Here is a 27,716-nt window from a genome sequence, read left to right as displayed (position 1 = left end):
TCCCCACTGTCAGAGAAGATCTCAAGCGAGTATTCACGCGCTTCAGAGCTGGGGACAGGTCCACACAAAGTTCAAGTTAAGTGGCCTTTCGCATATGAAAGTTCTGCAGCCACTGCTCATCATCCCACAGCTTCATAATGATGCAATCCCACTAGTTTGTGCTTATTTCTCGGAACCAGAACCAGCACTCCACCGACTGAAGGTGGTGTGTGACAGCCTGCAGCAAACAGGAATTGTTTCAATCTATGGCTTATAGCAGGGCGGCCTCAGTAACATCGCAATTTTCCACGCTGCAGCTCTTGTCTCACCCTTAAAATACTGCAGGATAAGTCGAGAGGTATTTGTAACACAATTATAGTGCAAAGCTGAGCGGGCTCCTTGCCTGTCCAGCAACGGCATGCACATGGCAGAGAAAAACGGCGCAAAAAAGCGTTTGCCATTTGTTTAGGACAAGAAGTTAGGGGGAAGGAGCACGTTGCATCATGGGAGGATGACAACCTTCCCAAAAGCCTCTGTGTCTAGTTGCACTGTGGGATAGCTACCCACGGTGCACTGCTTTGATTGTTGACCCAAGCGCAGCTAATTGGAATGCAAAACCCTGACACAATGAGCATGGTGTGATCATGCTCCTGCGACTTCTAAAATTTGGCAGGTGAAAGTCAATTTAAAATAAATCGACTTCGCTTTGCAGTGTAGACATACCCTGGCTCTACCAGCTACCACAAATGCTATTAGCCTGGTACCCAAGTTTTCAGATTGAAGACTGAAAAAGGTAAGGCAAAGATTAATGCATTTGTTAGTATCATGCTTCTTTGGTATTGGCCAACCAGAAAAAACATCTGAAAGGGTCCACACAATCCACAACAGCTTCTCCCAGAGTGACAGATCCAAAATAGCGCTGTCAGTGAGGGGAATGAAGAGGGGGTTACATAGCAATTACTGTCCTCTAAGACATTTGCATTCTTAGTGAAATACCAGAACAAATACTATCTACAGTGTTGTTGTAGCCGTGTCGGTCCTAGAATGTTGAAGAGACAAGGTGGGTGAGGTAATATATTTTATTGGATCAACTTCTGTGAGAGAGACCCACCTTGTCTCTCAAAACAAACACCGAGAGAGAAAAAAAATCACTATATATCTAGAGGAGAATGAAATCTGAGCTGCAAGCAGCATGGAGGTTATACAGAATATATTGTGTCAGGCAAACTTGATTGCTTTTTTAATAGAATTACAAATTTAGTGGATGGAAGGAATCCAGGAGATGTCATGCATTTGGATGAGAGTAAAGCGTTTGATATAGCGCCTCAGGAAATCTTTCTTAAAAAGTTAATTCAACTCAGTTCAGACAGGAGGACTATCGCTGACAGGGAGGCCGATGGTCATATAAGCCCCTTGTTGAAAGAACTTGCCTTTCAGGCCTGTAAGAGAGAATCTCAGTTTTTATATAAAATAAATAAATCTCTAGTGAAGAACTTTTCCCTTGCAAAGATACCATTGAAAGCGTAACCTGATGTAATCCAATGCAAACCAATAGCAAAAGTTGAAAGAAATATGCAGCTGAACACGATTTCTGCAGCAGGAAGCTGGGGAAACCAATGGTCCCCCATCCACATAAACGTTTTGAGAGAGATTTTGAGAAGCAGTCAACATAAGATCAAATATCCTGAATTAATGGCAAAAATAATTAGTATGGCTGCTGAGTGTGGAGTATATCCCAAAGATTCATCTAGATCATCCTTTCCACAGCCCTTAAGCTAGCCCTGTGCATAATGATGAGACAGTTGTGGACAGAAATTGGTTGCATTTGTGTGGGAAAATAGCAAAAATTGTTTTGCAGCTTGTCCCAAAATACAATTTCTGGCTCTGCTTGTTTAAATGGTCACTTCTCTTTGACTGCACTCACTGTTGCCATCTGCAGCAGCTACTGAAAGAGGAATACCTTCCCTGTGTCTCCTACCAGTGACTTTAAACACTCAAAGTAGTCCCTGCAACCCACTCCACCAGCTGCTCAGCAGTGCAGAAGAAGGAGGAGAGGAGACCAAACCAAGCTACTGCTGGGAGTCTTGTAGTCTTCCAGCCTGCCTGCTGGCCTTCACTCCTAAATGCTGGTGCTGAGAGGAAGCTTGGAGCCCTATTCCCCAATCCACCAATCTGCTACCACCAAAGGACATCTTCCCCCCCTTAAGAAGCAAGGGGGACTCTCAACCCAATTGACCACTCGCCACACAACCAGAGACTGAGGGATACATTACCTGCCACTAAGGCTGCCAGTAGAGGCTACAGGACAGTCATCTTGCTGTGAGGAAATGCTGCCAGGTAGAGGAGCATCAGTGAGATGGGGGGAGTTTAGTGAGTAAAGCAGTACTGGAGAGGGAAGTAAAGGGCTGATAGATAGGCCAGCTGATGGATTTGTGAGGATAAAGCACAGGGAAGGGTGGAGGAAGAGTGTGGAATGAATGGATCTGGGGAGGGGAGAGGGGAGTATTTTAGCCAGAGTGTGACCTGTATCAATAAGTGAGGAGGAAAATTGTAGAAAGGAGCCTTTGGGTATAAAATTGTGGCCACAAATCACTGTGCACTGAAACCTGGCTAAAAGACCACAAGCAAAGGGGAACATAGCCCACATCTAATTAGGCCAGGAGAGAGTGGAAACAGGGAGAACTTGCCTGAGCTGCTAACTCAAGAGGGAGAGTCCTCCAGTTAAAAAGAGATGGCAGGCTGGAGCCAGGGCCCTGAGAGAGGGAAGAAGTAGCATTTTTCCCTGCTTCCTAGGGAGGAGTGTGGGATGGGAGGGAGGGTGATCTAGGAATCCTGGGAAAGAACAAGTGAGCTCCTTTCCTTGCTACCTAGGCAAGCAGTAAGGTCTGTTATGGAAGCCATTGGTGATTAATATCATTGTGAAATGTATGTATTAACACTATTGAGGAATTATGGACACTAACAGGTATTACGCTTTAAAGTCTGTGACTGAACAAAGATAGAAACACTTTCTCTCAGGTAGGAGGGAAGGCAGCTATCTATCTTCTGTCTCCAATGTAAATTAAGCAGTGTAGAATCAAAACAATGGAAGGTCCATTTACGTGTGTATCAGCAGGGGGATGGAAAGTCCACAGGAAGGAAGAACAACAGGAAGACTTCCTTGCTCTTGAAACAGAGACACTGGAATTATAAACCAATGCATTGCTCTGATTGAAGTAAGAGTGTTTGTCAAACCCCAGTTATATTAATGAGCTGCAGTGTATTCTCTCTTTAAAGGAGCAATGAATTTAATAACTTCTGTGAGTGTTCCGTGAGATGGCTGAACACTGCAGGAAGATGTCTCTGGGGAACTTGGGAGTTGAGGTTCACTGTTACCTGCAAGGCAAGGTTTGGACTGGCAGAGTCCTGAAGAGTTTGCTGACAAAGCAGACAAGCTGGTGTGTCAAGGAGTTGTCTCATAGTTTAGCAGTAGCAAAACTCTCACTCAGGCTGAGTGAGGTAACACAGTAATTGTCAATTCTGGGAACCTCAGCAGATTGTCACATTGGCATAGAGTATTGGGAACATTTGGAATGAGGATGATTTTTGGGCCACGCTGCAATAAGAATCTGGGTGGTGGAAGGCAGGATGTGACCTGTGACCTGCATGTCTGTATGCTGTCTGTCGGTGTTAGTGCTGTGAGCCACAGCAGCATAACATTGAAGGCAACCAGAGTTGCAGGACAGAGGTGACACAATGCCTTACTGGTCTGAGTGGTCTGAGTTGAACCCCAAAGCATCACAATGACCTAAACTGATATTTTTCCATTCTCTAGCTTCTGTGAACATGTAGTAAAGCCCTGGAGCCCCCTGAGGAAAAAAGTGAAGAAAGGAAAGAGGGAGTTTCCCTGTTAATCTCTGAAATGAGAAACCGCCACCGGCCAGCAGGAGTTATGACTGATAGGCAGAAGACACCTGTCTGCTCACCCCAACTCACAGGTAAGTGGTGCTCCATGCTCAAAATACCTATTTAAGTCAGTCAGAACTGCGGAAGTTCAGCAAAAGGGCAAAAGTCCACTTTCAAAAGTACATCAGGTGTCTCCGTTTCTGAGCACTTTATTCAAGAACAAATGAAATATTTGGGAAACAAAGTTAAAATATGTAGCTTTCTGAGATAGCTTTCAGATTTTAATTTATTTGGTTGTTATGGTTTTCTGATTTTAAAATGTGTTCCCTTCCATTTTAGTAGAAGGTAATGTCATTGCAAAGGGCAAAGGTGCTGTGGGCATTTCTTACTTAAACAAATGGCCATTCACTTTTCCTACTTATCTGACAGATTTCAAGCTGTTACTCTTTATTCCTAATATACAACAGAAATACCAAAACATTTGTATTTTGGAGTGTGTCCAAGAACCATGGATAATCATGATGTATAAGTAAGATAACAACAACCTCAGTTCTCAACAAATTTCTTTTACATGAACTCATTCACCATAACTTCCAATGTTGTGAATACCAAACACTGGACAACAGTGGCTGAGATGATTCTACACTACCATGTCTATACTGAACCTATACCCAGCTTGATACACTCTGTGCTGCTACATGTTAGGATGACATTTAAATCAAAGGATCTGCTCACTCAAGATTCCATGTAGTAATAGGCTATATTCAATATAAAAATTCCAGGAGATTGGAAGGGTATTACTGTTGTGTCAATATTGAAAAAAGGCAAGTGGAGTAACCTAATTCTAGTTGATTAACCTTCTCAATCCTGGAGAAAATAATGGAAAAACTGATATGGGATTCAACTGATAAAAAAATAATATAACGCCAGTCAAACAGTTTAAAAGAAAATAGGTCCTGTCAAAGAAATCTGAGCTCATTCTTTGAGATTTCAAGTTTAGTTGAAAAAGGTATCTGCATAAATGTAATATACTTGGACTTCTGTAAGGAATTGGGCTTCATACTACATGACATTAATTAAAATAGTACTATACAATATCAATAATGCACATTTTAAATAGATTAAAAACTAGCAACTGACAGATCTCAAAGTAGTTGTAAATGGGGAATCATCATCATCAAATGGGAGTGTTTCTGATGGAGGTTTGCAGGGATCAGTACTAGGCCTGATGCTGTTCAAAACTTTAATCAATAATGTGGAAGTAAATGATAAAATCCATCCTGGTAAAATTTGTGGATAACACAAAAGGTTACACTGCATACTTCCTCAAGTGACGTGTAGAGTACATACACGGGTAGCCCACCTACCATGTGTATTAATAGCAGCGTATATGGAGAGGCACTGTTTAGGTGAACAGAGTACAGACATGCCTGAAACTACGCAACTCTCTACTTATCTAAGCCATGCCTACCCATCTACACTGCTGTTTTTAGCAGTGTAGTGTCCCACTGCCTCCCCACTGCTGGAGCCTTTCCCCGCTTCAAGAAAAGGCTTAGGCAGGAGTGAAAGGCTCTGGCAGGGGAGAGGCAGTGAGGAACTGCTGAAGCCTTTTCCCCATTGTCTTCCCCCTTCCAGAGTCTTTCACTGATATGTAACTTCACACTGCAGTGTGGTTGCAGTTTGTCTTTCACTGCGGCGTATTGCTACATATAACCTACATGCCATTGACACTGATGTGTAGTGTAAACATAGCCAAAGATTATCAGTGTGGTAAATAATAATGAGGAATGATGAGGACAGAGCAGTTATGCAGAGCAATCTGGATCAGTAGGTAAGCTAGGCCCATTCAAGCAAAGTGTTTTAATACAGCCAAAAACAAAGTCATATATCTAGAAATAAGGAATGCTTGCCATACCTACAGAATCAGAATTGTATTCTGAGCAGCAGTGACTCTGAAAAGGATTTAGGGTCGTGGACAAACAACTGAACATGAGCTCCCTGTGTGAGGCTTAGGTGCTAATAAAAAGGGCACATCTGATGCTTGGATGTATAACCAAGATAATAGTGTGTAGGAAGGTCCTTTTATTTAACACTTCTGTGTACAGCATTGGTGAGACTAATCCTGGAATACTGCATACAGTTCTGGTGTCCATATTTTAAATAGGATGTCGAAAAATTAGAGAGTGTCCAGAAAAGAGCCACAAACTATCTGAGGGCTGGAGAAAATGCTTTGCAGTGAGAGACTTTGAACTCTGTGTTTTTTTATCAAAAGGATCGAGAGATGATTTCATTAGTGTATAAGTACGTCCACAGAAAATACAGGTACTAAAGGGCTCTTTAATCTAAAAGGCTGCTTAATCTAGCTGAGAAAGACAAAACAAGAACTAAAGGATAAAAGCTGAAATCAGACAAATTCAAATTAGCAACTAGGTACAGATCTTTACCCGTGACGGTAATTAACTATTGGAATAAACTAAATAAATAAATAGCAATGCAGAGGCATGGCTTGGATGAGAAGAAAGTTGTGTAGAGTATGTACTCAAGGAAATTGGTGGATTCTCCCTCTCTTGATAACTTCACATCAAAAAATTCCTTCCTGGAAGATGTGCTTTACTCATACACAAGTTATTGGGCTCAATACTGACGTAACTGGGTGAAATTTAATAGCTTGTGATAGACGAGGTCAAACTAGATAATCTAACGGTCCCTTCTGGCTATAAGCACTATGAATAATACTTTGCACATCAGGATCTTAAAGCAGAGAATGAATAGAAACTATCCTCACAAGATCCCTAAGACGTAGATCAGCGGTTCTCAACCTTTTTTTCCCCGAGTACCACTCGGGTCAGGTACAGTCACTGTACCTGGCCCGAATGGAACTCGGTAAATAAGCGGGGGGAACACTTTTGGCAGCGGCGGGGATACATACAGGAACCAATGCCCTCCGCCGAAACCCTGCCACCATTTGACCGTTTTCGGCGGCAGGGTGGGTGGCACTTTCGGCGGCAGTAAGCTTTCGCGGCGGTGGCAGGGTTTCTCTGAGGGAGCAGCAGAAAAGATTCGGAGGCGGCAAGCTTTCTCGGCGGCGGCAAGGGGGGGAATCGGCGGCGGCAAGGGGGGGAATTGGCGGCGGCAGGGTTTCTCGGCGGCGGCGAGGGGGGGAATCGGCGGCAGCAATCTTCCATGGCGGCGGCGAGGGAGGGGGATTCGGCGGCAGAAACGGCGGCAGGAAACGCCGCGCGTACCACCGAGCCGTCTTCCGCGTACCTCTAGTGGTATGCGTACCACCAGTTGAGAACCCCTGACGTAGATAAACATTATCTCCATTTTATAGATAGGAAAACTGACACATGGAGAAGTGGGATACAGGCTGGTTTATTTGCTGTCATCCCATTACACCTTCTGCCTTGCAACTGCCCCAAACTCCAGTTCAAAGTCTTTCAACTCCACCATGTTCAGCTCCACAGAGTCTTTCAACTCCTTTTCTCTTGGGAGTTTGCCGCATAATTGTGGGCTGTAAAAGGGAGGAGCCGTTCATGGTGACGGGACCAGCCACTGGGCCAGAGAGGAAAATGGCATTTAAAGGCATGGAAAATTTCTGTGCTTTGGAAGGGGATTGTGCTATGCTGATGGAGCGTGAATGGGAGAACTGGACTATGCTATAAGTAGAAGCAAGGGGAGAACATGGTGATGTGAATGCCATGATAGCTCTGCAGAGTTAGTGCATTCTAGTGTCTGTCACACTTACAAGAAGACACGGTTGGGTCCCAAACCCCTATGCTCCATTTCCACCATGTTTTGTTGGTAGTGCAAAATACCACATTCTTAGGGGCCACAAATTGTAACAGATTGTAGAAAATGGGGGGAGAATGTCCAGAACTTAGGTTGCCCTACAGAGGGGTGAACGTCCCCTTGTATGCAGTGGGCTCAAATGTATTGGGTATAGCTGTATTTTACAGCCCACTGTCCAAGCTCTGCTGAATTTGGCTCCTTGTCTTGATAAGGGTGGCCTTAAATAAATGAGGGTGTCACAACAATGAAGAGTTTGGGAAACCCTTCCCAAAAGGGTGGGGAGAGACTGGTGTGACAATCATATTTTTAGCAACTGGCATAGGAAAATATATTCTACCATCATGAGTACATACTGGAGACAGCCTTCTGAGAAGAAGGTTGCTCTCTGAAGTTTGGCTTCTGGTATTGTCCCCTTGTACTAAAAAGCTGTACAACTGATGAATATGGCTAAGCACTGGTTCAATGATACACCAACTGCTAGTGGGAGGATAGAGAACTCTAAAATAGAGATCATGTGGAAATAGGTGAACCCAAGAGAATTAGTTGTTAGCTATCTGAGGATAAGCAAATAACCATCATTATAAATGATGGAAAAAAAAAAAAAAGCCCTAAACCTCTATCACTCCCTGAAGACTGGCAAACTGTTGAAGTTTAAGCTACATCATTTTGTCACTAATGCTGGCTTCTACTTTCTCAATCAGAAATGCAACCCATGATCACTTGAAAGAAAACTGCTTTCAGGGGGATAAATAATAATTGAAACAATATTGCATAGAGTTCTACCTCTGAAATCTATACCTAAGGATTGTAAATTGTGAATGGTTAATTGCTCCCTGTTGGTGAGGGGCAGAGCTGAACTCAGTAGGGAGACTTGCTATAAAAAATCATTTTGGAGGTGAATGCAGCAAACAGAGGCAGATAACAGGAGAGTTGGGGAGGGAGTTTGCAGAGGGAATGTACCAGGGTCAGCTCTATGTGCAATTCAAAATGGTCAGCAATGGAACAGTTGTTGTGACAGGCAAAGGATGTGCCATGAGATCAAAGGCCAGAATGGACTTCCTATGCATGAAGTGCAAGTTGGTGGCTGTGTTGGAGGAAAAGATTCTTGGATTGGAGAGGCAAGGAGAGATTCTACTGAGAATCAGAGAAGCTGAGGAGTTCCTAGATAGCCAGGTTTGGGAAACATCAATATCTCTGGTTCAAGGAAGAAAGCAGCTAGCCACCAAGGAGTCAGAGAGAGGAGGTTTGGCAATTCATTACCACCAGAGGCAAGAAGTCACACTGGCCTTCTTTAGGGGTGGAGATAGACACCTTGGAGAAGAGGACCAGGAGGAATTCCCACACTTAGAAGTTTCCAACTGACAGCAGGTCCTTAACATGGAAAAACTATGGAAGATATATTTCAAAATTTAGCTCATATGAGGTAACAGAGAAATGTACGGGTCACATCTGTGGATGGCAGCTCAGCCCAATCTGTACGAAAATCAAGCTTGACACATAGTTTTCATTTTGTGGAACTTTGGTCCACCTTCTCTGGGTGAAGAGAGCCGTACAGTTTGGATGTCCCCAGTAGAAGGGCAACTAATCTCCTCTGGGACTAGAATAGTTAAACTAATAACAAAACGGGAGGGTAAAAGAGGAAAGATATGAGCACTCAGCACAAAATTGAGATGCTGAGAACAATAGAACCAAAGGACATGAAGAGAAGAAATTCTTTAATTGCCTATACACCAATGCTAGGCGCCTGAGTAACAAACAAGAGGAATTGTTCAAAAATTCAATCTAGATGGTATTATTGAAATGTGGTGGGATGATTCATATGATTTGGAATGTTAAAATGAATGGTAATCTATTTAGGAAGGATCGAGTGGACAAATTGGAGGTGGAATGACACTGTCAAAAATAACATTATCTGTTTGAGTCACTGATAGCTCTGAAGAAAATGATCTTGAATGCTTGTGGATCAATGTTGTAACAGAAAGCAGAAGATGGGGTATTTGTTGGTGTCTGCTACAAATCACACCAGAAAACAGGATGACTGCCTCCTTATACAGCTATCTATAATGTGTAGGAAAAAAAGCTACATCATGGAGGACTTCAATTTAAGTGACATGCTGGAGATTTCATGCTGTACTAAAATATCCTTGGACTTTCTAAATATTATAGATGACAATTTCCTAACTAAAATATGTTGTACCCAACATAGGGGAATTCTGTGTTAGACCTTGTCTTGACAGACAAAGAAGAATGGTCACAGAACTAAAAATTAATGGTAGTTTAGATACCAGTGACCTTGAGTTGATCACATGATGATGTGCAAACTAATAAAGTTCAGACTAGTAATATATATTTGGTGTTTTAAAAAAGGCTAATTTAATAAACTGAAGACAATTATGAGCCAAATCAGCTGGGAGAAAGAACTTAATCAGAAAAACATGAATGATAATTGGGAATTGTTTAAGAACACTTTAGTAGATGCCAAGCCACAATTGAGGAGGAAGACTGTATTGGTTAAAAAACTGATGTGGCTTAGAGGGGAAGGGAAGGCAGCAATAAAAAATAAAAAGAATATAACAAATTAAAGAAACAAAAGAAAACAAAGAAAGGACAAAATGATAGTAATGAATATAAATCAGAAACTAGGAATTGTAGAACTTTGATAAGGGAAGCAAAGGGACACAAAGAGAAATCTATGGCCAGCAGCGTTAAGGATAATAAGGAGTTAAGTATATTAGGAACAAAAATAATCCTGACAATGATATTGGTCCGTTGGTCCATTACTAGATGAAAATGGTTGAGTTATTAATAATGCAGACAAGGCAGCCGTGTTCAATAAATATTTCTGTTCTGTATTTGGGAGAAAAAACCTGATAACACTCTTTCCATTCCACTAGAATCTCAGGGGGATGTTAAACAGTAGCTAGTGAAGTTAGACATTTTAAAATCAGCATGGCTAGATAACTTGCTTCCAAGAGGTTTAAAAGACCTGGCTGAGGAGCTCGCTGGACCATTAATGTTGATTTTCAATAAGTCTTGGAATACTGGGGAAGTTCCAGAAGGCTGGAAGAAAGCTAATGTTGTGCCAGTATTTAAAAAGGGTAAATGGGATGACTCATATAATTATAGGACTGTCACTCTGACATTGCTCCTAGGCAAGATAATGGAGCAGTTGAGATGGGACTAGATTAATAAAGAATTAAAGGAGATTAATATAATTAATGCCAATCAAAATGGGTTTATGGAAAATAGATTCTGTCAAACTAATATGATTTTTAGGAGATTAAAATGTAGTTGATGTGAGATTGTTTGACTGGGTACTGCATGACATTTTGATTAAAAAACGAGAATGATATAAAATTGACATGGCACACATTAAATGGATTAAAAGCTGGCTAACTGATAGGTCTCCCAATGTAACTGTAAATGGGGAAATCAATGAGTAGGTGTGTTTTCCAATGGGGTCCCACAGAGATCTGTTCTTGGTCTTAGACTATTGAAAATTTTTATCAGTGACTTGGAAGAAAACATAAAATCATCACGGCTGAAGTTTGCAAATGACCCCAAAAGTGAGGAAGTGATAAATTAATGAAAGGACAGATCAGTCATACAGAGCAATCTGAATCACTTGGAAAGCTGGGCGCAAGCAAACTATATGCATTTAAATACAGCTAAATGTAAATGTACACATCTAGGAACAAAGAATAGAGATCATACTTCAGAATGGAGGACTTTGAAAAAGATTTGGGGGTCATAGTGGATAATCAGCTGAACATGAGCTCCCAATGCAATGCTGTGGCCAAAAGGGCTAATGCAAGCCTGGGATGCATAAACAGGGGAATCTCAAGTAGGAATTAAGAGGTTATTTTATCTCTGTATTTGGCCTGGTGCAACCATTGCTGGAATATTGTATCCAGTTCTGGTGTCAACAACTAAAGAAGGATATTGATAAATTGGAGAGGGTTCAGAGAAGAGCCGTGAGAATGTTTAAAAGATTAAAAAACATGCCGTATAGGGATCCATTTAAGGAGCTCAATCTATTTAGTTTCACAAAGACAAGGTTAAGGGTTGACTTGATTACAGTCTAGATTAGACATATCTACAGGTGGAACATATTTAATAATGACCTCTTCAGTCTAGCGGAGAAAGGTATAATATGATCCAATGGCTGAAAATTGAAGCAAGACAAATTTAGACTGGAAATAAGGTGTACATTTTTAACAGTGAGAATAATTAACCATTGGAACAACTTACTATAAATCACAGTGGATTCTCCATCACTGGCAATTTTTAAATCAAGATTGGCAGGGTTTTTTTAAAAGATATATTCTTGGAATTATTTTGGGGAAGTCCCATGGGCTTGTTATACAGGAGGTCAGACTAGGTGATCACAATGGTCCCTGCTGGCCTTGGAATCTGTGAAAATCTGAAAATGGCAAACTTAATTGTTAATGTGCAGCTCTCCGTTAATGTGCAGCTCTCTAGCTGTGGAGGAACTTTGCCAATTTACATCAGCCAGAGATCTTGGCAACATTTTCAAAAGCACCTAAATGACTTGGGAGCCTAAGTTCCATTGAAAGTCAGCCTAAACACTTCTAGTTCCAGAGGAGTAGCCGTGTTAGTCTGTATACAGCAAAGACAACGAGAGTTCTATGGCATTTTAAAGACTAACAAATTTAATATTTGTAGACATAAGCTTTCGAGAGACTTAGCTCTCTTCTTCAGATGCAGTAATACAGAAAATAGGTAACACAGAGGTATCTTATGGGTATCCAGGTGCATTGAGAACAATGGGGGAGGTGGAGTCCGGTACTTAAGACCTAATGACGACCATTGAGTAGGAGGTCACTTCAGACACTGTCATGTCTGTCTTATGATGGCTTTGTTTCTTCCAAATTCTAATGATTCCACTACTGAAATCACTGTACATATTGAACAACTCTTGCTTTCCTGAATTTTCTTAAATATTCTTCTACCACCTGTTCTATTTAAAGGGCAAAACTTCATTTCCTTCTACAATATCTTCAATTGTCTCTTATTGGTTTTTTTTTTCCTTATCTGTTTCTCCTACCATCTTTAATTTTAGAGAGCCAATCAGAATCCAGATAGTGAAACTGTGATGAATAAGGCTTTTTTGTCCCTTCTTGAGCACAAAGGAACTGATTCTGTACTCTTTATTCTAGTAAAAACACCTCATCACATAGTTTAGTCTAAATGGTAGTGTACCAAGATATTACAGAGACAAGTATCTTATAACTTCTTGTGGTACTATAATACATATTTGCATGAGCAGTCATGTAACAGTTGCTTTTGGCAGTTTATTTAGGTTGAAGTTTAACTCTTTCTTTTCCACGTCAATGATTTCATGCTGTTTATTGTGAGGAAAATATATTTTTCAAATTAACCAAAGGGCCTGGCATTGAACATGGTTCATCACACGCAGGCTAACTTAAATGGCAGAGTAAGATCATTTATACACTGTAACAACCTGCACAGCTGTTTCAAATGGGTCATGTTTTTAAAAAGGCACTTAAGGTGAAGTTATATTCCGGAAAGAATAGGCCACACATGCAAGTTATGAAAACATAGTCAAATACATTTACACAACTGTAAAATGCTGAGATTAAAAATTATTTTTGTCAAGGTTATTCACAGTGGGGCTGAAAACTTCATGACTAATGTCAGTTGGAGGACTGGGTGTGCAAAGACTGCAATACCGGGTCTATTATCAATATTTTAATTCAAGGAACAAAGTAGCAGGTTGGTACAACAAATGTAAATGTACAGCTTGTTGTCTCCAATTTGAATAATGCAATATGCAGAAAATACAACAAAGTGATTTTGAAATGTAAAGCAATAACTTTTTTAAGTACTGATCTGAAATGCTAAATGCCATAGCAGTTAAAGGCACAAACAAATCCTGATCATGCAAATGTTATATGAGAACAACTTCTTTGAAGTCAAAGGTCCTACTTCCAAATGTAATATTGGGTCTGCTTCTAAAACCCGTATGTTAACACAAGTTTAAGGTTATAAAATGATTAAAGTTTCATGGTACTCTAACTCACCCATACAAATTTAGGCTTGTATTTAATGAATCCAGTCACTCATGAGTACTTTATAGGCTCCCAGTACTGTAGTATCTGAATGCTTCACAATCTTGTTTATCCTCACAACACCCATGGGAGGTAGAGAAGTACTGTTATGCTTTTGTAAAGATGGGAAATTTGGGACTGGAAAGACCAAGGACAAGGCTCTTAAACTTATTTAGGCACCTAACTTCCATTGAAATCAATTGGAGTTAAGCACCTAAATACCTCTGAGTATCTGGGCCTTTAAGTGACTTGCCTAAGCTGTCAGTCTGTCACAGACTAAGGATTTAAACCTGGATCTTCAAAATTCTAGCCTAGTGCTCTAACCACTTCTTTCCTCTTCCTCCTTTATATTGAAAGTTAACAATTAGAGATTTTGTTGTTGTTGTTGCATTATTACTTTAATTCAGTCAATGGAACTGAGACCTGTGCCTTTAAGGGCTGAGCTTCCCAGACAGGGTCTCTGGTTGGGGGTGCATGGTGAAACTGTTATTGCACACAACCATTGGAATTGGACACAAAATAAACCAGATCTATTAAAATCACCTTAAGCACTGAGCGATCACTGAACACCATTCAATGTCACTGCCAACTTGTGGGCAACCAATCCGAGTAGTCAGAATCAGAGCAGAGTTTGTGGTCACAAGACAGGAGTCAGCTGAGTCAGGATACCAGAAGGTCAAAAGCAGGAAACAAACTGGAGATCAGAACCATGAGTCAGGAACTAGAGTCAGGCGAGGTCAGTATACCAGGAGGTCAGAGTCAGGAAACATACAAAGTCAGAACCATGCATCGATGCCAGGAGTAGGGTGACCAGATACCAAGTGTGAAAAATTGGGGCGGGGTGGGGGGTAATAGGTACCTATATAAGACAGAGCCCCAAATATTGGGACTATCCCTATAAAATTGGGACGTCTGGTCACCCTATCCAGGAGTCATGCTGGGTCAGGATACCAGGAAATCAGGGAGTAAGAGCGGGAAGCTCACAGTCCAGAACAGGATGAAGCCCAGTTGTTCAGACAGCTTCCTGTTTCTGTTGCTGTCTTACGTCGAGTGTGACAGTCTGTATACCTATGTCCACCCCTTTTTCAAGACTATGATAAATTTTGTACAAAGTGTGGCTTGTGAGGTATCATTTGAAAACTCATAATTTGCTGACTATTATTGTCCTGGTAAAATATGTGTGGCAACATTGTTAAAGTTATAAGATTCTACTGTATGATATTACTAAGAGTGGCTACATTTGAAGCACAGGAGGTGCTGGCGGTGCTGTTCCTTTTCTTCAGGTGTGAGCTGCTGGTGAGCCAGATTGGCTTGTATGGGGTTCAGTGGGTGAATCAGAAGCTGAGGTCATGGTACATGGCAAGGAAGACTGCAGGCAATCCATTTTCTCCTCCCTTCATTCTCGCAGATTATTATCTATGCAGATGGAGACATCCACAAAGGCATCTCGGCCCATTGGCATCTCTACGCAGGCCAGTTCATCTTTGATTTCTTCCCATAAGCCCTATCGGAACTGGGACAGCTGTGCTGCTTCATTCCATGGGTCCCAGGTAAGCGAGCATCAGCGGGGTGTCAAATGGAGGGTTGGAGTGTGGCTGCTCCTATAAACCCTGCAGAGCTGGGTTTGAGACCTGTGGAGTATGACACCCAAACCTTTGTATTGTTATATTTTTTTTTAAAGAAACTGCCCATGGTTAACTCTCTTCTGTATCTTTGCAACAGAAAAAGATGGAAACCAAACCCTGATCTGCACTAGACTTTCTTTTCCCCTCAAAATTCTTGCTATCACAAGTTCATTGATCGCCCAAACCTGCTCTTTGTCGTGTATAATGGCTTTTTTTGCAAGGGATGAAGTAGAGTTGAGAGTGGGGAAGATAGGCAGGAATTGGGGCAGTGGCTCTGCCACTGTAGACTCACCATGGCCTTCTACCACCACACAGGGCCTACTCAAGCCTGAAGCTGGAATGGTAGCTGTGGGGCACTACGGCCATTCCAGTTTGTGAAGGGAAGAGGCACAGCTACTTGGGTTGAGGGCTAATGTCAGGATTTCTCTTATGGGCTCTTTCTTTATCCTAATGCATTGCGTTAGCTGACCCAGCAATAGGGTGACCAGATGTTCTGATTTTATTGGGACAGTTCTGTTATTTGGGCCTTTTTCTTATATAGTGCATATTACCTTCAACCCTCTGTCCCAATTTTTCACACATGCTATCTGGTCACCCTACTCAGCAACGATACTCATGTATGCCTCCCCCCATCCAGCAATGGAAACTCAGCCCCAAAGTGGCCATCTATTAAAATTCTCAAATGAGCCACTTGGAACATTTTAACATTATGTATTCAGAGTTGATACTGTTTCTGTATCTGACTCTCTTAACTTTGTTCAAGGCATCATGAACTAGGAAAGCAAAACGATGTTTTAACATCCAGTCCTCAGTCTGCAGGAAGGCGCTCAAGGGAATGCAGCAGTGGCACTATTAGAATTTGCTAGAAATGCAGGGGCTATTGGTCTCTTGCCCAAATAAAACTTTCCTGCTTCACAGGGATAAGGCAAAATGAAACAAATAATTAGAGACTGGAAGTTCTGGACCTGATTTTGATCTCTAACTCGTTGGCTTGACACAGTCATTCTATCACTTCAAGCTGAGTTGCTCCTGCTTCTTACTGAGCTTTGTTGCAGGTGCTGAGTCTTTAAGAGTTAGCTGTCAGATGAGACTTCAGCAAGCTTCTCTGCTCAGCTACTGCTGAAACCCTAGCTCTTCTCAATGAATCTAGTGCACATGACATGCTCCTCTCTCCTGCAACCTACTCTACGCAATACTCCACTCCTCCACAGAGTGAGTGAAGCTGGGTGTGAGGGAGCAGACCAGAACATTATAGAACTGGTGGATCTTTCCCTCCCTAATGACTACTATATAAGCACATTAGTTTGATGATTCTGCAAAACGGGGCAGTAGTGAAACAGATGAGAATGTTGTCATTTAAGCTGCCATCATTAGGCTACTTTTACTGTCTGAGAGGTGGGGTAGGGTGGTTGGTAGGTTGGTCAGGTATACTGGCAGATGGCGTCGCATCTGATCTGATTCTCTTTACAACCACAGGGCTAGAAACTTTTATTATTTTCATTTGAATGCTCAAATGTTGCAGGAACTAAAGGGTTAGCCGGCGGTTCTAATTACAACTGTGGTACAGCAAGGTAAGTTAGGCAGGCAGAAGTCATAGTAAGAGTCATCGGAAGTCATGCTTGCTCAGGAACAAGGAGTTAGATTCCAAAAGAGAAGGAAGGCTAAATTAAGCAACATATAGTCTTTCTGTATTTTTTATTTCAGAATTTTTGTTAAGAGTAGCACCAAGAGACCCTAACTGAAACTAGGGACCTACTGTACATACATATAGTGAGAGATAGTCCCAGCCATGGATAGTTGCCTTATTTAGACAAGACAAAAGGTTGGAGGGAAGACACAGGGGAAGTGCTTTGCCCAAGATCACATAGCAGGTCAGCTGCAAAGCTGGGATGAGAGCCTATGTTTGATTCCTGACTCCTCATCTAATGCTGCCCAGTGGAGCACTCTGCTTCTCTGTGACTTCAGTTGCACAACCACTTCCATCCAGGGATAAACAGCCAACAGCCCAATCATACACATCATAGGCAGGCTTGGCAGAATTCAATTGTTATTTTTATCATTTCAACAGATAATGTTGATGTTTACTTAATTTAACCTTTTTTTATTGATTTAAATTTTCACAGTTGCAGGAAATTATGGAGGAGGTCAGACAATAATTATTTAATAACAGTAGATGTTGAGATTCAAAAAGTTAAAGTTTTATAACTGTCAAAATATAAAAAGTAAATATCCTGAAATCAAACTCTAAGAAGTTTTCAAGTGCACTTTTCTTACTTTCTCATCTGTACATTTTGATTATTACCAATGGCAATATTTTTTTCATTGATTTGTGTGTGTATGGTGAAATTGACATTTACTGACATGTACCAATAAAAATCTGATCTTTCCAAGGCTACCCATAGGACATGACAGTGTGCAGCCTCCGTCTATACACTGCCTGGGCCTTCTCTCTCTAGAGTTACCAGTAGCTGTCTTTGAAAAATAGCTTGAGGAAATCCTGACAGTGCTATCACTGCTCACTAAGGTGGGGCCGAGGAGGAAGAGAAGCCCCGAGTGATGCCTTGAGATTCTGCACTAGAGCTGGATTTTGTGTTGTCATCCTGAAACACTTGGCCTGACCTCTGAAATGGCAGTAGAAACAAATCAACAGACCATTCATGAGGAGAAGGTACACTAGCCCTGCTTGTTTCCAGCAAGCAGCAAATTAACTCCCAGAACAAACTCACACAGGTGGACAGGGAAGAGTGATGAAAACTGTTGGTGCTCAGAGAGGAATGCAGCAAGTAGCATAAAATCATGTGAAATGGGAGCACTTCATTCGGTCTACGTACTGACAGAGGACTCTTCGCCACTGAATTTGAGTGCCTCACAAACATGAATTAATTTATTCTTTTACAATGACTCCCTGTTTTACAGTTGGGGAAACTGAGGCACAGAGTAAATGGTTGCCCAAAGTTAGTGAGTCTGGCCCAGTTCCTCAAAGGTATTTAGGTGTCTATCTCTCGGAGATTTCAAAGGGAATTAGATGCCTGAGGATCTGGACCTCAGTGCCAGAGTCAGAAATACAAACTAGATCTCCCGAGTCCTAATGAAACCAGACCGTCCTTGCTCCTCAGTTGTTATAGGGCTGTGTTTTGGTATTGTTTTTTCTTTGTTTTCCCAGTTACATCAAAAGGCTTTTTGCCTTTCTCTTTTGTATTGTAGCCAATTTACTCTAAAGCCTCAAGAATAAATCCTTAAGGAAGAGAGGCCGATTTTTCTGTTGCAGAGTCAGCTGATCTCCTTTACCAGGCCCCATGACCTTTGCCAGCAATGCTGCTTCTGAGACCAAAACCCCCTCTAGGCTGAGTCACTTTGGTCCAGCAGCCTGTGTCAGCCCCAAAGCACTAAGGGCTATAATGCAAAGAGAAGCAATTTGTGTGTGCATGTTTTGAGAATTCATAGGAATTCACACACATTTGAACACTAGTAATATTCTGAAGGTAAGAGCTGCAACATCAAAAATTTTGAGTCGTAGGCAGGACAAAGAAGATCTTGTGGACTTAATGTATTAATGAAGAATTCAGTTTGTTCCCCTGCACCAGGTATTGGTTAAAGCCTAACCATGATAAGTTTAAGTGCAGATTTGATAAACCCTTCCTAGCCAGATCTTCACACAAATATTTGTGAAAATCCACATGTAGAATCTGCTGAAAGATCTAGTGACTTCTCTTTGTTCAGAGATCCAGTGATATTTTAAGGTTTTGCGCATAGATCTTCTACATAGAAAAATCAAACTTTCTGAAAGCAACTTCTGTATTTCCAGTTGCTTCTGTTGACATTTTCCACTCCTAATGTAAGGCTAAACTTTGCTTTCAGAAGCCCATATGCCACTCCCACTAAAAGTCAAGTTGATCAGAAGCTGATGCAGCTCCAATTCTCTTATGTGAGACTATGTTCAAGATCATCTGAGGACTATGCAACTATCAGTGAACTAAAGAAAAGTTCAGTCTTGCACTGTAATTGGTAATCCTAAAGCAAAAAAACTTTACTGCTTTATATATACTCCTGCTTCTCCCTGTCTCTCTTTAATAAGCAGGCACAGATTTTGTGCTTACTCCTGTAATTCTCTTACAACAATAGAAGTTCTCAGGCTCTCCCCTGCAACCATCCAGAGTCTGACTGCCTTTTCAAGCTGTCTCTGATCACTTGTAGCATATTCATCCTTAGTTTAACTTTGTTGAAATTAATAGACTGTTATTCGTACCTAATGTTATATTAACACAAGAGGTTATATTCTGATTACATTTACAAAGGCATAAAACTCAGTAACTCAGCCAAAGGTTAGAGGTGTATTTCAGGAGTGGATGGGTGAGGTTCTGTGACCTGCAATATGCAGGGGGTCAGACTAGATGATTACGATGGCCCCTTCTGACCTTAAAGTCTGAGTCTATGAATAGCAGAATTTGGCTTCTAAAAGGGAAATCACAAGTAACTTCTATTAAATTCTCAACTCCTTCTACCTTCCCTATGTGATTAAATTCAAAGAAATGGTGGTGTGGAACCCATTTTTTCCCTTGCTGGATTATGTGTACCTTTTCTAGGTTACTAAGTAGTATACAGGCCATTTGGGGGCCAGACCCTACTATAATTTTGCTACAGCATGCAAATACTATATGCAGTAATAGAAGGCGGTTACTCCAACCCAAGTGGTTGAAATACTCATGTAATGTGTTTCTGGAATACATATGCATACTGTAACAACATACAGGCAAATGTATACCAGGAATCTGGCTATCCAGCCACTGCTGAGATAAAGCAGTAATAGTGGAAGTGATTGCCACACAACGTGGTCTGCCAAATTCAGAATAAAACTCAAAATGACACCAAGTAGCCTGTGCCCTTGTGTTGTCTGAAGTAGAGTGCATGTTTAATGCATGTTTGTTTAGTGCATTTAGTGGATGTTTGTTTTCTGATGCAGTTAATGACAGTTATGCATGGAAATATTGCAGAAGCTGTCTACATTCTTACTATGTTCAGTGACTTTGTTACTGATTTCAGCAGGATAGTGAGGTTACAAACCATTAAGGAGGCTTCTGATCATCTCTTCCAGACTTTTCACTGTGTGGGTTTATTCTCCCATGACTCATGCATAGAACATCTATTAATACTAATGTACTCATGGAACAATAGGGAAACATGTCCCTTTAATGTAATTAAAATGTGCTATATGCAGGACCTCATTGACTTTTCTTCTGTTTTATTTATTTCTACATAGGATGGTGCACGTTCTAGTTTGCAGAATATAATTTTTCTCACAATGTTCTTACTGCCTTTGGATTAAATATACAAAGAATATTACTTCCATGACCTCATGCAAAGGGGGAAAATTGATCAAATTCATGGCTAGCCCTTCAGCCTTTGTATCATGGGGGATATGTTTTATGTATGCACAATTTGATGTCTGGACTGCATGGTCTGTCTCTTTTAGCTTGTAAACTCCTGTGCATAGAGATGGTGCTTTCTTCCCCGTTGCTTTAGCAATGAACATGCTTTTAATTACTTAGAAATTAATATTAATAATATTTAGTATTCTCCTCATTATTGTTTAGCCAGGTCTTTTCCACTGGAGAGTCATAGACTGCTTTATCCAAATCCTCAGGAGCCACCTGAGTCAGGTTCTGCATTGTGACCACCATCCTTCGTGATCGGACTCTCTTCAGTGTTGTTTGTTCCAATTCTCAATAGGCTGGAAGGGACGGAAGGAGGCTTTCTTTTACTGGAGTTGAACAGGGTGCCTCTAAGAGCACACCTGGCCCCTGTCAGCATGCAATACAAGCATTTCAAGTGTGTCTGTCCCTGTGGCCACAAGGCATTTGTTACAAAAATTAAAATAAAAATAGCACACGCCATGTGCAAAAACAAATGTGGTCAGCCCAATGGAAAGCAACATAAATGAGCCCTCCCCCTTGCTCTGGAGCTTGCTAAGCTTATGGACTGGCCATCCTAGCTATGAGATGAGGCTTTCTGGACTCTGTGAGATTCACACCATCACCAATCCAACCAGGAAGAGAAGGCTGAGCCTGTGGAATTTGTGCTGCATTCCCCTTTGCCTCTCTACACACAACTTCCAGGTGTGTTCTAGTGGCAGCTGGGGTTGAGGGAAGTCCATGGAGGCTTGATCTCCAGTGACGTGTGGAAGCAACGTGACCTGGGTGGCAGAGATGTCTTGACTGGGTCTCCTGCAGAACTGCCCCCCTCCCCCGCTCCCCAAGAATTATGCAGATCTTGAGGGGGATTTGCGATAGGGTTCTGGAAGGAGGGGGGCAAATCCCAGCACTGATGGAGTTAGTCAGACATGCTGAACGTCCTCTCCTCCAGGAAGATGGGGAGAATGGGGCCTAGGTTTTGAAAACGTATACCTACTTTAAACCTGGCCTCCACTGACAACTCCCTACAGTAGCCCAGTGCCTAGGGATGACTGCGAATACAATGAAACTGGCTCTAAGGCCCACTGCTTATAGGTAAACTACCTCCAAAAGGGAAAACACAGGACCGAGAGCCATGTGATTGGGGTAATTACTCCTGGCTTTGCCTGACTGTGACAAATGGCAGGTCCCCCAGGGTCCAATTCTATGAGTTGATGAATACCTCCTGCAAGATGCTCCCACTAGCTTCACCTGAGGGTGCTTAGTATCTTACACAAAGAACTCAATCTGTTGTAGGATCAGGCTCTTAATAGCCATCTGCCTCAGTTTCCCCATTCAACCAAAAGTGGAGTGGTAATACTTCCCTAGTTCACAAGGGTCTTGTGCAGTTTTATGTTAGAGATCCTTGGATAGTGCTCTATACTTACCAGCCATTATTGTATTAAAAACCCCATTAGGCTACTATTAATTGCAAGGAAAACTTGTTAGTTCATAGCGACTGGGAAACCCAATGTTGTATGCAGTGTGGTTGTAGCCCTGTTGGTCCCAGACCTGAAAAGAGCTCTAATGTGGCTTGAAACTTGTCTGTCTCACCAACAGAAGTTGGGCCAATAAAAGGTATTACCCTACCCACCATGTGTCTCTGGGAAGCCCAATGTCAGTTCCCGCAGTTTGTGAATTAGTAAGCAAGCGCGCCACTCATGAGTTTATTGTGACAGCTGTCGGTTAGTTGTAATGAGCTGCGATCATACTTCCTAGCATAGCTGCAAACAGACTGTAGTGTATTTGGTAAACAAATGAGAGTGTTCTGGGAGCAGAGCACATATTTCATTGGATAGTGGGGTGGGGAGGAATCGCAGGCTTGTTCTGTGTGAATTAACCAAGCGCCAGATCTTGAGCTTCTCTTTCCCGGTGAACTCACTGGAGTTCTCTGGGAATTGCCCTGGCCCCAAGCATGTTGCATTCTTGTGCTTAGCAACTGGCAACAATGCCCAGGGCAGTGAGGAGGGGAGGTGGGAGGGACTGAGAGGCAGAATGGGCAGGGGATGTTTCTCCCTCTTTACAAAGCACTGGGTGGTGCCTGAGAGACTGAAGCAGTTAAATGGGGCAGAGTTAGAGCCCGGCTGGCAGATCGCTGCCCTGTGATATGCCAGCCACAGGGTGACGCAAGGGCTGGAAGGCTCCAACTAAACAAGCCATTTTCACCTGCGTAATCAGCGCTAGTGAAGCTCCAGCAGCAGCAGCAGCTCTGAGCTTCCCGCAGCCGCCCGCACTCCGAGCAGCCACCGCCTCCTCTCGCTGCCTGTGAGCCAGAGCCCAGCAGCCTCCTGGAAGCCAGCATGTCCGCGCCGCCGGATCGCCCGGAGCTTCCGCTGTCGGGCTCTGGGGCACGCTGGGCTGGGGCCGGGGAGGAGGAGCGGGCAGCTGGGGCGCAGCGGAGGGATGGAGACGGGGCGCAGCAGCAGCTCCAGTTCGGCTCTGCCAAGGAACACCCTCCCGTTACCATGGCGACTGCATCCACAGGTAAAAGGCGAGGTACCCAGAGATGCTCAACAAAGGGTGGCGGGCAGCATCCTTCTCTTCCCTCCCCCCATCCACCCTCCCGCTCCGATCACTGCCGGGCTGCTTGGAAACACGGGCAAGCTCCTTGGTGATCGCCAGGAGGGAAATGCTAAAGCCCTAACCGTGTTGGTTGGGGCGAGGAGGGGGAAACGACAGGCTTTGCAGTTCCTTAGGCGCGGCACGCCCTGCCCCGGAGCTTTCAGGATAATGTTGGGAGGCATTTAATTTCAGTCCGGATTGTCTAGGCTACACCGCGGTTTCGTTTACACCTGTCTCAATCCGGACTGATTGACTGAGGAGTTCAAAGGAGTTAATCCGTATTTACATTGGTGCATCTGAGGTCCCGATCTGGCCCTTGTTTAATGTCAGCATGTGGAATTGATTAATTGAACTTCAGTATTGAGGGGAGGGAGGTATTTATTTTCTCTTTGCTTTTGGGATACAGCTTGATTTAAATATGGTGTTTCTTGTTGCTGTGTTTATTTCCCATTTGCTTTTAGGGGTGCATTTGATTTCCTTAGGTTTGGGAACACATTTCTTTTGATAAGAGTGTAAGCAGCAGACACACATTTGTTAGTGAAATCTAGAGACTTCAGCTTCTGGGAGTTCATGGGAGAATTATTTGAGGAAAGTGTTTCTATATTTTCTCTGTGGTTCCTCTCTCCCCACCCCCTTCCTTCCCTCTGTGTTGCTGGACTGATGGGGGAATTTAAACCATTACCATCTACATGTTGGAAGTTGGCTGCTCTGATTTAAATTCTTACCCACTGGGAAACAGATGCCCCCATTATGCAACTGTACAGTATTAAACTCGTGTTGACTAAATTGGAGGTGAGACTCTTGGGATAAAGATGAGTCCTAGTTATGCAATTACCACAGATGCATTAGCAACATTTTGGGCTAGGTCCCTTTCTGATTTCCTACAATCGTTCAGCACAAAGAATTGCTGTCCAGAAGGAATCCATGTTACATGACCATTTCTGGCCAGCTCCATTGTGGAGGCTCATTATTCCACTTATACCCAGCTCTGGCTTCCTCGGTGGGCGTGTGCTCAACATGGATGTTTTGCTGCAGCTTTTCTGGCTGCTTGGTGCCTCTGAATTCAATTGTGATATGGGATCTAATGCCCATCGGCTGATGTAGAAAATGTTATCCTGTTTTATAGCTTTGGACAGACAGTAAAATCTGCTTGATGTGCTGCCCATTAGCTAATCTCGGTGGTAAGTTGCAAACAAGACTTTATATTGATTGGTAAGGGAAGTATATGGCTTGTAATGTAAGAGGCACGCGCGTGTGTGTGTAAAAAGGGTGGGGGGTTCTCTCGGTAGAGATTTCCCTTGAGCGTATAATTATATACATGGCTGGGGGACCTGATCTTTCTTTCTTCACTTGTGGAGATAAACATGGCAATCCTGAAGTTTAGACTATATGAAGAACAATGATGGGTGGTTTCTTGCACAGTACAAATCCCTACTAAACTGAAACACTGTGATACTGCCTACATTTAATGAAAGCTTCTTCAGGGTTGAATTTATCTGTCAGGTGTCACTTATGCACTCCAGAATTCACTGTACTAGAAAGAGAATAGTTAGCTGGTAAAGAAAATCATGAAGATGTTGCATTTGGAATAATCTACACAGAAGTTTTATAAATATATATATTTGTGCCACACTTGGATGAAAGGGGAGAGAGAGAAGTCAGCAGTACAAATACTAACTGATGCTTGCCTGTGGCAGATAGATGAGACCCCAGATTAACTAATAAATGTGCTAATGTTACATTTTAAAATTAGTATACTCTTTTAATTTGATTGTATGATTAAAAAAATGGAGGGGATAACAGTGGAGGCAATAGCACTGCATTCTACAGCGTCCCATCCAGTGAATCCACTGCATTCACACGCAGTCTTTTTTTTATTTTGTTGCTATAATATCAGTGGTTTCTATGTTCCAAAGTACATAGCTAAGCACAATTGTCTTCTTTCACAGGGGGAAGTGCATTGTTTCTGTGTGTTTGTTTTTAAGTTACCAAATAAGAGGCATTTGCATGTTTCTGAGTATTTGGAACTTTCTTGTGTTTTTAAAAAAGTTTAATTCTGTTGTTTCCAGGGTGGTGTCCTGCATGCCTTGCTCAGGTGAGCAATTCCATTAAAACTCAAGAGCTGTGGGGATAGGCCAACCGGCAGATACATAACTTCTATGACATTTGCTGCATTTAACCAGCTAGTAGTCACTAGGTAGGGGAGAGAGTTGGGGATAGTTTATACAATAAACAAGTCATGCAAACAAGTGAAACAAAAATAGATTCACCAGTATGTTTCCCAGTCACCCCTATGCATCTTGCTTGTATGTTATATCTCCCCTTCCTACACCCTGGGTCTGTTGTTTTTCATTTGCTAGGCTGTATACTCCTTGAAGTAAGAACTGTATCATCTTAAGTGTTTGGCCAGTGCCCTGCACATTGTAGGTGCTACTGACATACAAATAACTAAGAATAATAACAGCATTCAATCATTAGCAATGCAAAACTATTTTGTTATGAAACCAGAAACGTTGCAAACTTTCTCTGATTTTGGATTTTGCTATAAACTTGAAAACCAGCCAGGGACCTTTGAAAGGTACACGAATATTTTCAAGCCAACCTGGGCTCAGTTTTGAGGCAAACCAGCTGCATGTCAAAACCATGTTCATGGCTTTTATGTGATTTAAGAGTGAAATACACCAATTTTTATAGGGGTTTGTCTCCAAGCGTCAGGGTTGACTGAAACTGAAGAAAAGATTCACATGAATTCCTGATGGGGAACTGGAGTGAGATATAGCTGTGCTGAATAGAATTCTTATAATTAAACCTTGAGATTTCTCAAACAAAATCTGGGCTATGGAAAGCTACAGTTTCCACATCTGTTACTTCTCCTGCATGGCTGCTATATTACAAATCACTGGGCTGAATCTTCATCCCTGGAGAGGGAAGATGAAAGAGGTGAGCTACTGCTGCTTTTGGATGTGGCTCAGCCATTTTTGCTGAGAATGGACTTCCCCTCCCAAAATGTGAACTTGGTTGAGGGCAAGAAGCACTATAGGCAGATCTTGCAAGATTAAAACAGTAGTGAGAGATTGCTGAGCATTTGTATGTTTCTGAAGAAAGCTCTATGCCACCCAACACACCATCTGTACATGGATTCTGCTATTTATTTTTATCCATTGACAGTAATTAAAATTCTTTGGAAAAAAACATTTCCAAATATATTGCACAGGCTGATATCAGGCATTTCCTGGAATAAAAACAAAATGACAGAATGGCTAGGGGTAGATTATGGTTTGGGCATGTTAGTGGGATGAAGAGGGAGTTGGACACAGGAAGTCCTTTGCAGCCTCACTACACCAAAACCCTGGGAGAATGACTAGGTCGTGGACTAGTACAGTGAGCCAATATCTCCAATGGGGCAGAAGTTGTACTTTGGCTTCTCTCCGATTCCACACAGATGGGTGGTTCAGGGCTGTCACTGAAAGGTATGTATACTGCACTCTAAAATGGATTAAGGGTATAGGCACTACAGGCCTGTGCCCAGGACTCCAATTCCTGGGGTCACGAAATAAGGTCATAATCTCAGGTTTTATTATTATTATTATTTATTTTAAAGCGTACATTTCTAGCCCACATGCTTGTGAAGAAAAGCTTGAAAACTGTGACCTGACTGTAACTGATGCAGTGACATCTGCCTGAGTCTGCAGAGAGCCTGAAACAATCACTCCGAGATGGGGGAACTGCTTCATGCACTGCAGCGGGGTGTGAATTCCAAGAGCCACTAATCTGGGGGCCCTGCCAACATCATCCCAATGGGACTCGGTGTGTGGCAGAAAAAGAAGAGTGCAGTGGACCTAACCTACCTACCCACCCAACAGATATGCTCTTGCTGCTAGGGTCAATGTTGGGGCGCACCCCTGCAACCACTCCTGCCTCTTTGTGGAGGGTGAGTGGACACCTTCTGCTAAGAAAGAAAGGATCCTATTGCTGCTCTTAAGGGGAAACTGGGCCTCATGCGACAGCCCCTGCTCCTTTGGGAGGGGCTCCCCTTGTCACTACTACTCTGAACTGGGAGAGGTGGGGCATGGCGTAGGGCTGGAGTGGCATAACCAGAGTGTCCTGTGTTGCCTTAATCCAGCCCTGACTGTACACCTCGCAAAGGGTGTAGCAACTGCCTCTCCTGCCCACGGCCCCCTGAACCCTAGCGGCATCCAGCCTGCCCATGTCTTCTGTAGGCAGAGTGTCTCCCATAACTGATGCATTGCCTCTCACGCCCTCCCTAACACAGCGGTGGCTTTCACCCCCGCAGCATCGCCCTTCTGGTTTTAAGTATGATGGTCTTACTTGAT

The 27,716-nt window shown here is 42.5% G+C and overlaps 1 protein-coding gene and 1 long non-coding RNA gene across 3 annotated transcripts in view; both read left to right on the top strand.

Annotated features, from left to right (window-relative positions):
• The first annotated feature begins 3,831 nt into the window (after positions 1-3,831).
• LOC137157550 (uncharacterized) lies at positions 3,832-21,250 on the top strand. The gene is made up of 3 exons (XR_010921140.1): positions 3,832-3,956; positions 15,157-15,298; positions 20,965-21,250. It is a non-coding gene; the product is annotated as an uncharacterized lncRNA (long non-coding RNA).
• Positions 21,251-23,105: 1,855 nt separating this feature from the next.
• The window catches only part of RTN1 (reticulon 1), a 206,019-nt gene continuing 201,408 nt past the window's right edge, over positions 23,106-27,716 (top strand). The window contains exons 1-2 of one of the 2 annotated variants that reach the window (XM_067554890.1): positions 23,133-23,304; positions 24,509-24,563. In XM_067554890.1, the coding sequence (XP_067410991.1) occupies positions 23,224-23,304; positions 24,509-24,563 (136 nt within the window). In that variant the 5' untranslated portion in view covers positions 23,133-23,223. Of the gene's footprint in view, positions 23,305-24,508; positions 24,564-27,716 lie in introns of both variants that reach the window. The other variant, XM_067554888.1, reaches the window with a different exon arrangement.

This window comes from Emydura macquarii, unplaced genomic scaffold, assembly GCF_026122565.2.
Source record: "Emydura macquarii macquarii isolate MOO-44397 ecotype Brisbane River unplaced genomic scaffold, CSIRO-AGI_Emac_v2 contig_1551, whole genome shotgun sequence".
Taxonomy (NCBI): Eukaryota; Metazoa; Chordata; order Testudines; family Chelidae; genus Emydura; species Emydura macquarii.
Note: the sequence above shows the minus strand (reverse complement) of the source record. Positions and strands in the feature narration are given on the sequence as shown.